Source organism: Mesoplodon densirostris, chromosome X (genome assembly GCF_025265405.1).
Source record: "Mesoplodon densirostris isolate mMesDen1 chromosome X, mMesDen1 primary haplotype, whole genome shotgun sequence".
In the NCBI taxonomy this organism is placed as follows: Eukaryota; Metazoa; Chordata; class Mammalia; order Artiodactyla; family Ziphiidae; genus Mesoplodon; species Mesoplodon densirostris.
In genome coordinates, this window is record NC_082681.1 from 3,806,451 (window position 1) to 3,823,114 (window position 16,664).

General features: G+C 53.6%; 2 protein-coding genes across 2 annotated transcripts; both read left to right on the plus strand.

Moving 5' to 3' along the window:
- The first annotated feature begins 4,305 nt into the window (after positions 1-4,305).
- Positions 4,306-5,244, plus strand: LOC132482516 (melanoma-associated antigen 10-like). Its single transcript, XM_060087837.1, has 2 exons — positions 4,306-4,439; positions 4,557-5,244. Exons 1-2 carry the CDS (start codon positions 4,306-4,308, stop codon positions 5,242-5,244), a joined length of 822 nt encoding a protein of 273 aa, XP_059943820.1.
- Positions 5,245-12,222: 6,978 nt separating this feature from the next.
- LOC132482515 (melanoma-associated antigen 10-like) lies at positions 12,223-13,161 on the plus strand. The gene is made up of 2 exons (XM_060087836.1): positions 12,223-12,356; positions 12,474-13,161. The coding sequence occupies exons 1-2, from the start codon at positions 12,223-12,225 to the stop codon at positions 13,159-13,161; spliced, it is 822 nt and encodes a 273-aa protein (XP_059943819.1).
- Positions 13,162-16,664: the final 3,503 nt, after the last annotated feature.

Sequence of the window (16,664 nt, forward strand, 5' to 3'; positions counted from 1 at the left end):
GTTATCATGCCCTCCGTTCAATGGTTTCAGTCAATGTTTCTCTTTAATAAATTTCTCGGAACGTTTCAGCTGAGTGTGGCCTCCGCAGTGGGCAATGGAGGGAAAGGATTGCTGCGGGTGAGGGTGGGGGTCCAGAGTCGGATTCCTGCTCAGCACCTGTGGGACACCTCTCCAGTGAGAGGGTAGGCTAGGCACTTTGCAGACCCAGACATGGTGAGGGTTCTTCTTCCATTTCATAGGTGAATTGTAAAGTTTTAGCGAAAACTGATAATTGCCTGAAAAGGCAGTAGAGAAGTTAAAATGTAAATGAAAAACTTGATTATCTCAGCAGGAAAAAGGGAACATAGGAGCAACAATAGTTGGACTGACAGTGCTACGGACTGAATATTTGTAATCCTCTCCCCCTCATTCACCTGTGAAATTCTAACCCCCAAAGGGATGGGATTTGGAGGTGGGGCGCTGGGAAGTGATTAGCCCATGCTGGGGGAGCCCTCATGGATGAGATTAGCTCCCTTATAAAAGAGACCCCAGACAGCTGCCTCATCCTCTTGTGCCATGTGAGAAGATGGCTAGTTGATACAACTAGACAAGAAATCAGTCCATATAAAGAAGAGCTTTATTACTATTGCTTTATTACTCAGCTGTACAGAGGAACGAAATGGGTCGTTTGTAGAGACGTGGATGGATCTAGAGACTGTCATACAGAGTGAAGGAAGTCAGAGAGAGAAAAACAAATATCGTATATTAATGCATATGTGTGGAACCTAGAAAAATGGTACAGATGAACCGGTTTGCAGGGCAGAAACAGAGACACAGATGTAGAGCACAGACATATGGACACCAAGGTGGGAAAATGGTGGGGGCGGGGGTGGTGGTGGTGTGATGAGTTGGGAGATTGGGATTCACAAATGTACAATTTTATGTACAAAATGGGTAACTAATAAGAACCTGCTGTATAAAAAATTACATAAAATAAAATTCAAAAACTAAAAAAACCAAAAGAAATCAGAATAGGTTTATGACATTATCAGTCACAGTAGAAAACCACCTGTAAAGACAAATTGAGTTATTTGCCACAACGGGCTCTGCATCGCCAAGTTTGCTCCCCCAACTCCACAGCCTTGCAGGGAGGCCTTCCTATTGGTGGAAGGCCAATGGGCGTGTCTTTTGCTTCCTGAGGCGCCAAACCTTGGGACCTCAGGCCCTCAGTGCGCATGGCTACTGCTGCTCCCGTAGCAAAGCGCCTCCTCACGTGCTCTTGTCATCCAACCACTTTCTCTGTAAAGAGACGTCTAGAACTTTCTCCCTCATCTCCCTGGAGCTTCCGGGAGCACCCGGAAACCCACGTGGCGTTCGCACAGAGTGCCTGGGACCGTCAGCTGCAGAGTTCCTGGCTGCACTGCTGAGACGAGCTCTTCAGCCCCTTCTGAGCAGGACTCCGGAGTCATCCACAGAGTCAGAGCAAGTCAGGAGACAGGCGGGGGCTTTGCCGGGGGCTGGACTCCACAGGTACCGGGGGCCCTGGGAAGGAGTGGAGGTGGGGGGAGGGCTACGGGCTGCTCGGTTGGGAGTGGGGGAGCGGCGGCGGAGGGCAGCGGGTTGAAGGGGGGCTGAGGGAAGGGTCCCCCTGTGTTCGGGTCCGAGGGGAGGACCGCTGGCTGCTGGGGTGGCTGGTGGGGGGCGTTTTCGAGTCGGGGTGCAGAGGGTGGGGCTAATGGCTAAGCGTGGGGGGGCCGGAGGAGAGGGCTTCCTGCTGGATGGGTGGGTCCGGCTTTGGGGGCCAGAGGAGAGGACGACTGGCTGTGGGGGTGGGGAGGATGGGATGGGCGGGCCCCCGCCCCACGGGCTGACAAGGGAGGGGAGGGCTAACGGCTGCTGCGTGTGGCGGGAGGAAGGGGGAGGTACTCCTGGCTGAGGCGGGGGTCGATGGGGAGGACTCCCGGGCGCGGGTTCGGTAGTTGTTAGGGGAGCTCCCGCCGGGGCGGGGCGGGGCGGGGCGTGGGGTGGGGGGGAGGACGCTCGTGGCACGAATGGGGCTCGGGCTCCCGGGTGGGCGGGGGCACGAGGGGTGGGCTCTGCGTCTGGGGTGCGAGAGCTGAGAGCCCCTGGTGCTGAGGGTGCTCGGAGGCGAGAGAGGCACTCAGATGTCTGTTCATGAGGGGGCGCCAGCGGAGAGTCAAGGTGAGGAGTCGAGGGAGCACTGAGGGACCCCCGCGGGATCATCTCAGCCCTGAGAAGCCCTGGGCTTGGTGGCCTGATGTGTTGTGCATAGATTCCCCCTGGGGGTCTCGGGACAGTGAAAGCCTTGGTGTGAGGGTCCGGCCTCGGGTGAACACAGGGGGCGTCCCCGGACCTGCCAGGGCTCGAGCTGAGGACTCTGAAGGAGGACAGAGGGGACGCCATTGATCCCCGCCCCTGCCATCAGCCCTGGGCAGTCCCGGGACGGAATGAGCACTTGGCAAGGAGTTTTGACTTCTGCCTCCAGGTCTCAGAGACACTGGGGACCTGGTGTAAGGGGCGGGGCCTAAAGAGGGCGGAGGGAAGAATCCCAGGACCTGCCGGGAGTCGAGGTGAGGAACCTGAGGGAGGAATGAGCGGACCCTGGACCCCAGAAGAGAGGGGGCCCTGGGGAGGCGATAGGGTGGGATGACCCCATGCAGCACTTCCTGACATCCGGGTCTCAGAGACCCTGGCGAGGGGTTAAAAGGGGCGGGGTCTCAGAGAGGCTGGGGAGGGGGTATAAGGGGCGGGGTCTCAGGCGGGCACAGGAGAGAATCCCAGGTCCTGCGTGGAGTCAAGGTGAGGGCCCTGAGGGAGGACTGAGTGCAGCCTGGACCCCAGAACAGAGCTGGCCCTGGGAGGCCATAGGGTGGGATGAGCACAGCAGCACATCCTGACATCCGGGCCTCAGAAAAGCTGGGGACCTGGGATAAGGGGCAGGGTCTCATGAGGGCAGAGGGTAAAATGTCAGGTCCCTGGTGGACTAAGGTTAGAGCCCTTAGGCAGGACTGAGGGGACCCTGAGAGAGGACAAAAAGGACCCACCAGATCCCCGCCCTGGCAGGTGGCCGTGGGAGGCCCCGGGGCGGGATGAGCACAGTAGGCCTGTCCTGACGTCCTGACGTCCGGGCCTCTGAGAGACTGGCGCCCTGGTAGAAGGAGCAGGGACTCACACTGGCAGACGGGACAATCCCAGGTCCTGCCCAGAGTCCAGCCTGCATGCGAGGAAGCAAGGATTGAGGACGTTAGACCCCAACACAGGGAGGGATGCTTTGCCCTTCCACGGGGGCCTTGGAGGCGCCAGAGCACGGTCAGCAGATGAGATGTTTCCTGACTTCTGGCTCAGGGTCCTCGGGAGGTCAGGTGTTTGGTGTGAGGGGTGAGGCTTCAGGTCCGCAGAGGGTGGACTCCCAGGATCCCGAGGGCGGACTGAGCAGACCCCCAGCCCTGGTACAGGGGCCTCCACAGAAACCTGCCCCTGTGGTCAGTGCTGGGAGGCCAGGCAGGATGTGAGGAGGAGGTGAGGACCCAGAACGTCCCCATCCTAGGACCCTCGGGAGGCCCTGGACAGGTGCGGCCACATGTGGGGCCCCCTCACTGCTTTCTGTTCAGACCCGGGGTCTTGTTCTGAGTTTCCCCTCAGGCCCACAAAGGGGAGAGTCCAGGCCCTTAAGGGGAACGGTGAGCACTACGAGCCAGCCCCGAGGAGACCACCCACCCGAGAACTCAGAACTGGGGGGATCTCACAGAGTCCGGCCCATCCCTCCTACCAGCACCGAGGGGCCCAGGGCTGTGCCACAGTCTACACAAGAGGTGCCCCCTCCATCCCTCTTACAGGGGCTCCAGGAACCGGGAGGCGAAGGCCCAAGTCTGAGGACCGTGTCCTCAGGCCACAGAGCAGAGGAGGCCCAGGCAGTGCCAGGAGTCAAGGGGAGGTGCGTGCCCTGAGTGTGTACCCAGGGGCTCCCCCTCCCAGAACAGAGGGGACCCCACAACACCCGAGTCACCCCACCGTCCTGTTCAGCCCCAGAACTTGGGGCCGTGCTGGCTGCACCCTGAGGAGCCCCCTCACTTCCTTCTTCAGGTTGGCAGGGGACAGGCCGCCCAGGAGGAGCGCCCCTGTGAGGCCCGAGGGCACCCCTGAAGACGAGACCTGTAAGTGACTCTTGTCAGAGCTGCCCGGGGTGCCTTTCTCCGCCGAGGCCGCTCACACGCCCTCTCTCCCCCAGGTCCGTGGTCCCTACCTGTCGCCCCTGCCCACACTCCCGTCGGCGGCCCGACCCCAGTCATCATGCCCCTGGTCGAGATGAGTGAGCTCCGCCAGCCGGAGGCAGACTTTCAGACCCCAGTCCCGGCCCAGGGCCTGGTGGAGGCACAGCTGTTGGGGGCTGAGGGGGAGGAGGCCGTATCCCCCTCGTCCTCCTCTTCTTACTCTGACCTGTTCCTGGGCACCTCGGAGGAGGTGGCTGATGCTGGAGAACCCAGTCCCCCCCAGAGCCCCTCCCCCACTGCCAGGGCCACCCCTCCATGGAGCCAATGTGAAGACGACGGCCTCAGCCCCCAAGATGAGGAAGGGCCGAGCACCTGGCATGACCAGGAAGATGTGCTCCAACATGCTCTATGTCAGAAGGTGGATGAACTGGTGGCGTTCCTGCTGTTCAAGCATCAGACCAAGGAGTCGACCACAAAGGCAGAAATGCTGACCATCCTCAAAGATTACCAGGACCACTTCCCCATGGTCTTCAGGCGAGCCTCCGAGGACATGCGGCTGATCCTTGGCCTCGACGTGAAGGAAGTGGACCCCAGCAATCACTCCTATGTCCTCGTCCCCACCCTGGGCCTCACCTACGATGGGATGCTGAGTGACAGGCCGAGCATGCCCAAGACCGGCCTCCTGGTGCTGCTCCTGGGCCTGATCCTCCTGGAGGCCGACTCTGTTGCCCCTGAGGAGGTGGTCTGGGGAGCACTTAGCAAGATAGATGTGTGTGCCGGGAGGGAGCACTACATCTATGGGGAGCCCAGGGAGCTCCTCACCAAAGTGTGGGTGCAGGAGGGCTACGTGGAGTACCGGCAGGTGCCCCACAGCGACCCCGCCCGCTACGAGTTCCTCTGGGGTCCCCGGGCCTACGCGGAGACCAGCAAGTGTCAGGTCCTGGAGCATCTGCACAGGGTCAGTGAATGGGATCCCAGGTCCTTCCCATCCCTGTCTGCAGAGGGTGTGAGCGACGAGGAACAGGGAGCCTGAGCCAGAGCAGCAGCCAGGCTCCTTCCAGGCCCGCGTCCAGCAGCTTCTCCTGTGGGGCAGGAAGGGAGGCTGATCCTTCACTCTGAGTTTGAAGAGGGAGTGGTCAGCCTTCTAAGCAGTGAGGGCCCGGGCAAGTTGGGGCAACCCGGTGTAGCATCTTTGTTTTCCTGTTTTCTAAGATGACATGGAAATTCATCTGTTTCCTTTAGTGATTTTTCAAATGTTGTTCTTTTTCATAGAAGATGTTTTAAATGCCAATACTTTGTATTTTTTATACAATTTTTAAAGGTTACATTCAATTTACAGTTGTTACCAAATATTGGCTCTACTCCCCGTGTTGTACAATACATCCTTGTAGCCCGTCTTACACCCCAAAGTTTGTGCCTCCCAGTCCTCCATCCCTGTAGTGCCCCTCCCTCATCCCTACTGATAAGCACTAGTTTGTTCTCTGTATCTTTGAGTCTGCTTCTTTTTTGATATATTCACTAGTTTGTTGTATTTTTTAGATTCCACATATGAGTGATATCATGCATTATTTGCCGTTCCCTTAAGTAAGTCTGACTTACTTCACTTAGCATATTGCCCTCCAAGTCCATCCATGTTGCTGCAAAAGGCAAAAGGCAAAAGTTTGTTCCTTTTTTATGGCTGAGTAGTAGTCCATTGTACATATACAGTACCTGTTCTTTATCCATTCATTTGTCGATGGACACTTAGGTAGCTTCCGTATCTTTGCAATTGTAAATAATGCTTCTATGAGCATTGGGGTGCATGGATCTTTTCGAGTTAGTGGGGTTTTGAGGGGATATATACCCAGGAGTGGAATTGCAGGATCCTATGGTAGTTCTGTTTTTAGTTTTTTGAGAAACCTCTATGCTGTTTTCCCCAGTGGCTGCACCAATCTACATTCTCCCAACAGCGTACAAGGGTTCCCTTTTCTCCACATCCTCACCTACATTTGTTATTTGTGTTCTTTTCCATGATAGCCATTCTGACTAGGTGTGAGGTGATATCTCTTTGTGGATTTGACTTGCAGTTGCCTGATGATTAGTGATGTGGAGGATCATTTCATGTGCCTGTTGGCCATCTGCATTTTCTCCTTGAAAAAATGTCTATTCAGTTCTTCTGCCCATGTTTGTAATTGGGTTGTTTGTTTTCTTGATGTTGAGTTGTATGAGCTGTTTATATATATTGGATATTAATCCTTTGTCAGTCACTTCAGCTGCAAATCTTTTCTCCCATTCAGTAGGTTGTCTTTTAGTTTTGTCAGTGGTTTCCTTTGTTGTGCAAAAAAGCTTTTAAGTTTAGTTAGGTCCCATTTGTTTATTTTTCCTTTTACTTCTTTTCCTTAGGAGATAGATCCAAAAACATATTGCTGTGATTTATGTCAAAGAGTGTTCTGCCTGTGTTTCCCTCTAGGAGTTTTATAGTATCCGGTCTTACATTTAGGCCTTTACCCTATTTTGCATTTATTTTTGTTTATGCTGTTGGACAATGGTCTAATTTCATTCTTTTACATGTAGCTGTTCAGTTCTCTCAGCACCACTTATTGAAGAGACTGTCTTTTCTCCAGTGTCTACTGTATTCCTGCCTAGTTTGTTGTAGATTAATTGACCATAGGTGCGTGGGTTTATTTCTTTGCTTTCTATCCTGTTCCATTGATCTATTTGTCTGTTTTTGTGCCAGTACCATACTGCTTTGATTACTGTAGCTTTATACTGTAGTGTGAAACCAGGGAGTATGATTCCTCCAGCTCTGTTGTTCTTTCTCAAGATTATATTGGCTCTTCAGGGTCTTTTGTGTTTCCATAGAAAATTTAAAATTATTTGTTCAAATTCTGTGTAAAATGCCAAGAGTATTTTCATAGGAATTGCATTGATTGCAGTTCTGTAGGTTGACTTGAGTAGTATGGTCATTTTAACACTACTGATGCTTCCAATTCAAGAATGCAATGTTATCTTTCCATCTGTTTGTGTTGTCTTCAGTTTCTTTCACCACTGTTATACTTTTCAGTGTACAGGTCTTTTGCCTCCTTAGGTAGGTTTATTCCTAGGTATTCTATCATTGTGATGCAATGGTAAATGAGATAGTTTCCTTAATTTCTCTGATACTTTGTTTTTAGTGTATACAAAGGCAACTGATTTCTGTATATTAATAATAGTATTTAATAAGCTTCAGTTTCTACGTTTGTGAATGGTATTGACCACATATATTTGTACTGATCCAATACAAGGCTGAATTTTGGTATTTGTAAAATCAACTGGGAAACATTCCTTCATAGTTTGTGATCCCAACCTAGATAACACAGCATTGCAATAGGAGTTTACTTGGAAATGTGAAAGTAATTACCAGTACAATTCATGGCCACCGGGTTGCTCTTCGGGACACCACGTCGTCGGCTCAGTGGTGCGTGCCCTGCTGTGGGACTGTCCTGTGCCCACCACAGGGCAGGGCCAGGCCCCAGGCATGTGGGCCATAGGGGGAGGGGCTTCCCTGAGGGGAGCAGGCATTGCCAGCACACATCGTCCTGGAGAGAGGCCACATGTGGGGCCCTCAGGAAGGGAGACTGGGGGGGGGATGGAGGGCCGATGGGTGGGGTGTAGCGGAGGCACCTTGTTGGGGACCCTGGGGGGGGGAACCCGTGGGGTCCGGTGGCCGTTAGAAGTTCCTCTCTGTGTTATCATGCCCTCCGTTCAATGGTTTCAGTCAATGTTTCTCTTTAATAAATTTCTCGGAACGTTTCAGCTGAGTGTGGCCTCCGCAGTGGGCAATGGAGGGAAAGGATTGCTGCGGGTGAGGGTGGGGGTCCAGAGTCGGATTCCTGCTCAGCACCTGTGGGACACCTCTCCAGTGAGAGGGTAGGCTAGGCACTTTGCAGACCCAGACATGGTGAGGGTTCTTCTTCCATTTCATAGGTGAATTGTAAAGTTTTAGCGAAAACTGATAATTGCCTGAAAAGGCAGTAGAGAAGTTAAAATGTAAATGAAAAACTTGATTATCTCAGCAGGAAAAAGGGAACATAGGAGCAACGATAGTTGGACTGACAGTGCTACGGACTGAATATTTGTAATCCTCTCCCCCTCATTCACCTGTGAAATTCTAACCCCCAAAGGGATGGGATTTGGAGGTGGGGCGCTGGGAAGTGATTAGCCCATGCTGGGGGAGCCCTCATGGATGAGATTAGCTCCCTTATAAAAGAGACCCCAGACAGCTGCCTCATCCTCTTGTGCCATGTGAGAAGATGGCTAGTTGATACAACTAGACAAGAAATCAGTCCATATAAAGAAGAGCTTTATTACTATTGCTTTATTACTCAGCTGTACAGAGGAACGAAATGGGTCGTTTGTAGAGACGTGGATGGATCTAGAGACTGTCATACAGAGTGAAGGAAGTCAGAGAGAGAAAAACAAATATCGTATATTAATGCATATGTGTGGAACCTAGAAAAATGGTACAGATGAACCGGTTTGCAGGGCAGAAACAGAGACACAGATGTAGAGCACAGACATATGGACACCAAGGTGGGAAAATGGTGGGGGCGGGGGTGGTGGTGGTGTGATGAGTTGGGAGATTGGGATTCACAAATGTACAATTTTATGTACAAAATGGGTAACTAATAAGAACCTGCTGTATAAAAAATTACATAAAATAAAATTCAAAAACTAAAAAAAACAAAAGAAATCAGAATAGGTTTATGACATTATCAATCACAGTAGAAAACCACCTGTAAAGACAAATTGAGTTATTTGCCACAACGGGCTCTGCATCGCCAAGTTTGCTCCCCCAACTCCACAGCCTTGCAGGGAGGCCTTCCTATTGGTGGAAGGCCAATGGGCGTGTCTTTTGCTTCCTGAGGCGCCAAACCTTGGGACCTCAGGCCCTCAGTGCGCATGGCTACTGCTGCTCCCGTAGCAAAGCGCCTCCTCACGTGCTCTTGTCATCCAACCACTTTCTCTGTAAAGAGACGTCTAGAACTTTCTCCCTCATCTCCCTGGAGCTTCCGGGAGCACCCGGAAACCCACGTGGCGTTCGCACAGAGTGCCTGGGACCGTCAGCTGCAGAGTTCCTGGCTGCACTGCTGAGACGAGCTCTTCAGCCCCTTCTGAGCAGGACTCCGGAGTCATCCACAGAGTCAGAGCAAGTCAGGAGACAGGCGGGGGCTTTGCCGGGGGCTGGACTCCACAGGTACCGGGGGCCATGGGAAGGAGTGGAGGTGGGGGGAGGGCTACGGGCTGCTCGGTTGGGAGTGGGGGAGCGGCGGCGGAGCGCAGCGGGTTGAAGGGGGGCTGAGGGAAGGGTCCCCCTGTGTTCGGGTCTGAGGGGAGGACCGCTGGCTGCTGGGGTGGCTGGTGGGGGGCGTTTTCGAGTCGGGGTGCAGAGGGTGGGGCTAATGGCTAAGCGTGGGGGGGCCGGAGGAGAGGGCTTCCTGCTGGATGGGTGGGTCCGGCTTTGGGGGCCAGAGGAGAGGACGACTGGCTGTGGGGGTGGGGAGGATGGGATGGGCGGGCCCCCGCCCCACGGGCTGACAAGGGAGGGGAGGGCTAACGGCTGCTGCGTGTGGCGGGAGGAAGGGGGAGGTACTCCTGGCTGAGGCGGGGGTCGATGGGGAGGACTCCCGGGCGCGAGTTCGGTAGTTGTTAGGGGAGCTCCCGCCGGGGCGGGGCGGGGCGGGGCGTGGGGTGGGGGGGAGGACGCTCGTGGCACGAATGGGGCTCGGGCTCCCGGGTGGGCGGGGGCACGAGGGGTGGGCTCTGTGTCTGGGGTGCGAGAGCTGAGAGCCCCTGGTGCTGAGGGTGCTCGGAGGCGAGAGAGGCACTCAGATGTCTGTTCATGAGGGGGCGCCAGCGGAGAGTCAAGGTGAGGAGTCGAGGGAGCGCTGAGGGACCCCCGCGGGATCATCTCAGCCCTGAGAAGCCCTGGGCTTGGTGGCCTGATGTGTTGTGCATAGATTCCCCCTGGGGGTCTCGGGACAGTGAAAGCCTTGGTGTGAGGGTCCGGCCTCGGGTGAACACAGGGGGCGTCCCCGGACCTGCCAGGGCTCGAGCTGAGGACTCTGAAGGAGGACAGAGGGGACGCCATTGATCCCCGCCCCTGCCATCAGCCCTGGGCAGTCCCGGGACGGAATGAGCACTTGGCAAGGAGTGTTGACTTCTGCCTCCAGGTCTCAGAGACACTGGGGACCTGGTGTAAGGGGCGGGGCCTAAAGAGGGCGGAGGGAAGAATCCCAGGACCTGCCGGGAGTCGAGGTGAGGAACCTGAGGGAGGAATGAGCGGACCCTGGACCCCAGAAGAGAGGGGGCCCTGGGGAGGCGATAGGGTGGGATGACCCCATGCAGCACTTCCTGACATCCGGGTCTCAGAGACCCTGGCGAGGGGTTAAAAGGGGCGGGGTCTCAGAGAGGCTGGGGAGGGGGTATAAGGGGCGGGGTCTCAGGCGGGCACAGGAGAGAATCCCAGGTCCTGCGTGGAGTCAAGGTGAGGGCCCTGAGGGAGGACTGAGTGCAGCCTGGACCCCAGAACAGAGCTGGCCCTGGGAGGCCATAGGGTGGGATGAGCACAGCAGCACATCCTGACATCCGGGCCTCAGAAAAGCTGGGGACCTGGGATAAGGGGCAGGGTCTCATGAGGGCAGAGGGTAAAATGTCAGGTCCCTGGTGGACTAAGGTTAGAGCCCTTAGGCAGGACTGAGGGGACCCTGAGAGAGGACAAAAAGGACCCACCAGATCCCCGCCCTGGCAGGTGGCCGTGGGAGGCCCCGGGGCGGGATGAGCACAGTAGGCCTGTCCTGACGTCCTGACGTCCGGGCCTCTGAGAGACTGGCGCCCTGGTAGAAGGAGCAGGGACTCACACTGGCAGACGGGACAATCCCAGGTCCTGCCCAGAGTCCAGCCTGCACGCGAGGAAGCAAGGATTGAGGACGTTAGACCCCAACACAGGGAGGGATGCTTTGCCCTTCCACGGGGGCCTTGGAGGCGCCAGAGCACGGTCAGCAGATGAGATGTTTCCTGACTTCTGGCTCAGGGTCCTCGGGAGGTCAGGTGTTTGGTGTGAGGGGTGAGGCTTCAGGTCCGCAGAGGGTGGACTCCCAGGATCCCGAGGGCGGACTGAGCAGACCCCCAGCCCTGGTACAGGGGCCTCCACAGAAACCTGCCCCTGTGGTCAGTGCTGGGAGGCCAGGCAGGATGTGAGGAGGAGGTGAGGACCCAGAACGTCCCCATCCTAGGACCCTCGGGAGGCCCTGGACAGGTGCGGCCACATGTGGGGCCCCCTCACTGCTTTCTGTTCAGACCCGGGGTCTTGTTCTGAGTTTCCCCTCAGGCCCACAAAGGGGAGAGTCCAGGCCCTTAAGGGGAACGGTGAGCACTACGAGCCAGCCCCGAGGAGACCACCCACCCGAGAACTCAGAACTGGGGGGATCTCACAGAGTCCGGCCCATCCCTCCTACCAGCACCGAGGGGCCCAGGGCTGTGCCACAGTCTACACAAGAGGTGCCCCCTCCATCCCTCTTACAGGGGCTCCAGGAACCGGGAGGCGAAGGCCCAAGTCTGAGGACCGTGTCCTCAGGCCACAGAGCAGAGGAGGCCCAGGCAGTGCCAGGAGTCAAGGGGAGGTGCGTGCCCTGAGTGTGTACCCAGGGGCTCCCCCTCCCAGAACAGAGGGGACCCCACAACACCCGAGTCACCCCACCGTCCTGTTCAGCCCCAGAACTTGGGGCCGTGCTGGCTGCACCCTGAGGAGCCCCCTCACTTCCTTCTTCAGGTTGGCAGGGGACAGGCCGCCCAGGAGGAGCGCCCCTGTGAGGCCCGAGGGCACCCCTGAAGACGAGACCTGTAAGTGACTCTTGTCAGAGCTGCCCGGGGTGCCTTTCTCCGCCGAGGCCGCTCACACGCCCTCTCTCCCCCAGGTCCGTGGTCCCTACCTGTCGCCCCTGCCCACACTCCCGTCGGCGGCCCGACCCCAGTCATCATGCCCCTGGTCGAGATGAGTGAGCTCCGCCAGCCGGAGGCAGACTTTCAGACCCCAGTCCCGGCCCAGGGCCTGGTGGAGGCACAGCTGTTGGGGGCTGAGGGGGAGGAGGCCGTATCCCCCTCGTCCTCCTCTTCTTACTCTGACCTGTTCCTGGGCACCTCGGAGGAGGTGGCTGATGCTGGAGAACCCAGTCCCCCCCAGAGCCCCTCCCCCACTGCCAGGGCCACCCCTCCATGGAGCCAATGTGAAGACGACGGCCTCAGCCCCCAAGATGAGGAAGGGCCGAGCACCTGGCATGACCAGGAAGATGTGCTCCAACATGCTCTATGTCAGAAGGTGGATGAACTGGTGGCGTTCCTGCTGTTCAAGCATCAGACCAAGGAGTCGACCACAAAGGCAGAAATGCTGACCATCCTCAAAGATTACCAGGACCACTTCCCCATGGTCTTCAGGCGAGCCTCCGAGGACATGCGGCTGATCCTTGGCCTCGACGTGAAGGAAGTGGACCCCAGCAATCACTCCTATGTCCTCGTCCCCACCCTGGGCCTCACCTACGATGGGATGCTGAGTGACAGGCCGAGCATGCCCAAGACCGGCCTCCTGGTGCTGCTCCTGGGCCTGATCCTCCTGGAGGCCGACTCTGTTGCCCCTGAGGAGGTGGTCTGGGGAGCACTTAGCAAGATAGATGTGTGTGCCGGGAGGGAGCACTACATCTATGGGGAGCCCAGGGAGCTCCTCACCAAAGTGTGGGTGCAGGAGGGCTACGTGGAGTACCGGCAGGTGCCCCACAGCGACCCCGCCCGCTACGAGTTCCTCTGGGGTCCCCGGGCCTACGCGGAGACCAGCAAGTGTCAGGTCCTGGAGCATCTGCACAGGGTCAGTGAATGGGATCCCAGGTCCTTCCCATCCCTGTCTGCAGAGGGTGTGAGCGACGAGGAACAGGGAGCCTGAGCCAGAGCAGCAGCCAGGCTCCTTCCAGGCCCGCGTCCAGCAGCTTCTCCTGTGGGGCAGGAAGGGAGGCTGATCCTTCACTCTGAGTTTGAAGAGGGAGTGGTCAGCCTTCTAAGCAGTGAGGGCCCGGGCAAGTTGGGGCAACCCGGTGTAGCATCTTTGTTTTCCTGTTTTCTAAGATGACATGGAAATTCATCTGTTTCCTTTAGTGATTTTTCAAATGTTGTTCTTTTTCATAGAAGATGTTTTAAATGCCAATACTTTGTATTTTTTATACAATTTTTAAAGGTTACATTCAATTTACAGTTGTTACCAAATATTGGCTCTACTCCCCGTGTTGTACAATACATCCTTGTAGCCCGTCTTACACCCCAAAGTTTGTGCCTCCCAGTCCTCCATCCCTGTAGTGCCCCTCCCTCATCCCTACTGATAAGCACTAGTTTGTTCTCTGTATCTTTGAGTCTGCTTCTTTTTTGATATATTCACTAGTTTGTTGTATTTTTTAGATTCCACATATGAGTGATATCATGCATTATTTGCCGTTCCCTTAAGTAAGTCTGACTTACTTCACTTAGCATGTTGCCCTCCAAGTCCATCCATGTTGCTGCAAAAGGCAAAAGGCAAAAGTTTGTTCCTTTTTTATGGCTGAGTAGTAGTCCATTGTACATATACAGTACCTGTTCTTTATCCATTCATTTGTCGATGGACACTTAGGTAGCTTCCGTATCTTTGCAATTGTAAATAATGCTTCTATGAGCATTGGGGTGCATGGATCTTTTCGAGTTAGTGGGGTTTTGAGGGGATATATACCCAGGAGTGGAATTGCAGGATCCTATGGTAGTTCTGTTTTTAGTTTTTTGAGAAACCTCTATGCTGTTTTCCCCAGTGGCTGCACCAATCTACATTCTCCCAACAGCGTACAAGGGTTCCCTTTTCTCCACATCCTCACCTACATTTGTTATTTGTGTTCTTTTTCATGATAGGCATTCTGACTAGGTGTGAGGTGATATCTCTTTGTGGATTTGACTTGCAGTTGCCTGATGATTAGTGATGTGGAGGATCATTTCATGTGCCTGTTGGCCATCTGCATTTTCTCCTTGAAAAAATGTCTATTCAGTTCTTCTGCCCATGTTTGTAATTGGGTTGTTTGTTTTCTTGATGTTGAGTTGTATGAGCTGTTTATATATATTGGATATTAATCCTTTGTCAGTCACTTCAGCTGCAAATCTTTTCTCCCATTCAGTAGGTTGTCTTTTAGTTTTGTCAGTGGTTTCCTTTGTTGTGCAAAAAAGCTTTTAAGTTTAGTTAGGTCCCATTTGTTTATTTTTCCTTTTACTTCTTTTCCTTAGGAGATAGATCCAAAAACATATTGCTGTGATTTATGTCAAAGAGTGTTCTGCCTGTGTTTCCCTCTAGGAGTTTTATAGTATCCGGTCTTACATTTAGGCCTTTACCCTATTTTGCATTTATTTTTGTTTATGCTGTTGGACAATGGTCTAATTTCATTCTTTTACATGTAGCTGTTCAGTTCTCTCAGCACCACTTATTGAAGAGACTGTCTTTTCTCCAGTGTCTACTGTATTCCTGCCTAGTTTGTTGTAGATTAATTGACCATAGGTGCGTGGGTTTATTTCTTTGCTTTCTATCCTGTTCCATTGATCTATTTGTCTGTTTTTGTGCCAGTACCATACTGCTTTGATTACTGTAGCTTTATACTGTAGTGTGAAACCAGGGAGTATGATTCCTCCAGCTCTGTTGTTCTTTCTCAAGATTGTTTTGGCTCTTCAGGGTCTTTTGTGTTTCCATAGAAAATTTAAAATTATTTGTTCAAATTCTGTGTAAAATGCCAAGAGTATTTTCATAGGAATTGCATTGATTGCAGTTCTGTAGGTTGACTTGAGTAGTATGGTCATTTTAACACTACTGATGCTTCCAATTCAAGAATGCAATGTTATCTTTCCATCTGTTTGTGTTGTCTTCAGTTTCTTTCACCACTGTTATACTTTTCAGTGTACAGGTCTTTTGCCTCCTTAGGTAGGTTTATTCCTAGGTATTCTATCATTGTGATGCAATGGTAAATGAGATAGTTTCCTTAATTTCTCTGATACTTTGTTTTTAGTGTATACAAAGGCAACTGATTTCTGTATATTAATAATAGTATTTAATAAGCTTCAGTTTCTACGTTTGTGAATGGTATTGACCACATATATTTGTACTGATCCAATACAAGGCTGAATTTTGGTATTTGTAAAATCAACTGGGAAACATTCCTTCATAGTTTGTGATCCCAACCTAGATAACACAGCATTGCAATAGGAGTTTACTTGGAAATGTGAAAGTAATTACCAGTACAATTCATGGCCACCGGGTTGTTCTTCGGGACACCACGTCGTCGGCTCAGTGGTGCGTGCCCTGCTGTGGGACTGTCCTGTGCCCACCACAGGGCAGGGCCAGGCCCCAGGCATGTGGGCCATAGGGGGAGGGGCTTCCCTGAGGGGAGCAGGCATTGCCAGCACACATCGTCCTGGAGAGAGGCCACATGTGGGGCCCTCAGGAAGGGAGACTGGGGGGGGGATGGAGGGCCGATGGGTGGGGTGTAGCGGAGGCACCTTGTTGGGGACCCCGGGGGGGGGAACCCGTGGGGTCCGGTGGCCGTTAGAAGTTCCTCTCTGTGTTATCATGCCCTCCGTTCAATGGTTTCAGTCAATGTTTCTCTTTAATAAATTTCTCGGAACGTTTCAGCTGAGTGTGGCCTCCGCAGTGGGCAATGGAGGGAAAGGATTGCTGCGGGTGAGGGTGGGGGTCCAGAGTCGGATTCCTGCTCAGCACCTGTGGGACACCTCTCCAGTGAGAGGGTAGGCTAGGCACTTTGCAGACCCAGACATGGTGAGGGTTCTTCTTCCATTTCATAGGTGAATTGTAAAGTTTTAGCGAAAACTGATAATTGCCTGAAAAGGCAGTAGAGAAGTTAAAATGTAAATGAAAAACTTGATTATCTCAGCAGGAAAAAGGGAACATAGGAGCAACAATAGTTGGACTGACAGTGCTACGGACTGAATATTTGTAATCCTCTCCCCCTCATTCACCTGTGAAATTCTAACCCCCAAAGGGATGGGATTTGGAGGTGGGGCGCTGGGAAGTGATTAGCCCATGCTGGGGGAGCCCTCATGGATGAGATTAGCTCCCTTATAAAAGAGACCCCAGACAGCTGCCTCATCCTCTTGTGCCATGTGAGAAGATGGCTAGTTGATACAACTAGACAAGAAATCAGTCCATATAAAGAAGAGCTTTATTACTATTGCTTTATTACTCAGCTGTACAGAGGAACGAAATGGGTCGTTTGTAGAGACGTGGATGGATCTAGAGACTGTCATACAGAGTGAAGGAAGTCAGAGAGAGAAAAACAAATATCGTATATTAATGCATATGTGTGGAACCTAGAAAAATGGTACAGATGAACCGGTTTGCAGGGCAGAAACAGAGACACAGATGTAGAGCACAGA

What these genes read in the sequence shown, in the direction of transcription:
- LOC132482516 (XM_060087837.1), top strand. Translation starts at nt 4,306, where the DNA reads ATGAGTGAGCTCCGCCAGCCGGAGGCAGACTTTCAGACCCCAGTCCCG. An exon ending in TCCTCTTCTTACTCTGACCT is followed by an intron (nt 4,440 to 4,556) that starts GTTCCTGGGCAC and finishes CGACGGCCTCAG; the next exon opens with CCCCCAAGATGAGGAAGGGC.
- LOC132482515 (XM_060087836.1), top strand. Translation starts at nt 12,223, where the DNA reads ATGAGTGAGCTCCGCCAGCCGGAGGCAGACTTTCAGACCCCAGTCCCG. An exon ending in TCCTCTTCTTACTCTGACCT is followed by an intron (nt 12,357 to 12,473) that starts GTTCCTGGGCAC and finishes CGACGGCCTCAG; the next exon opens with CCCCCAAGATGAGGAAGGGC.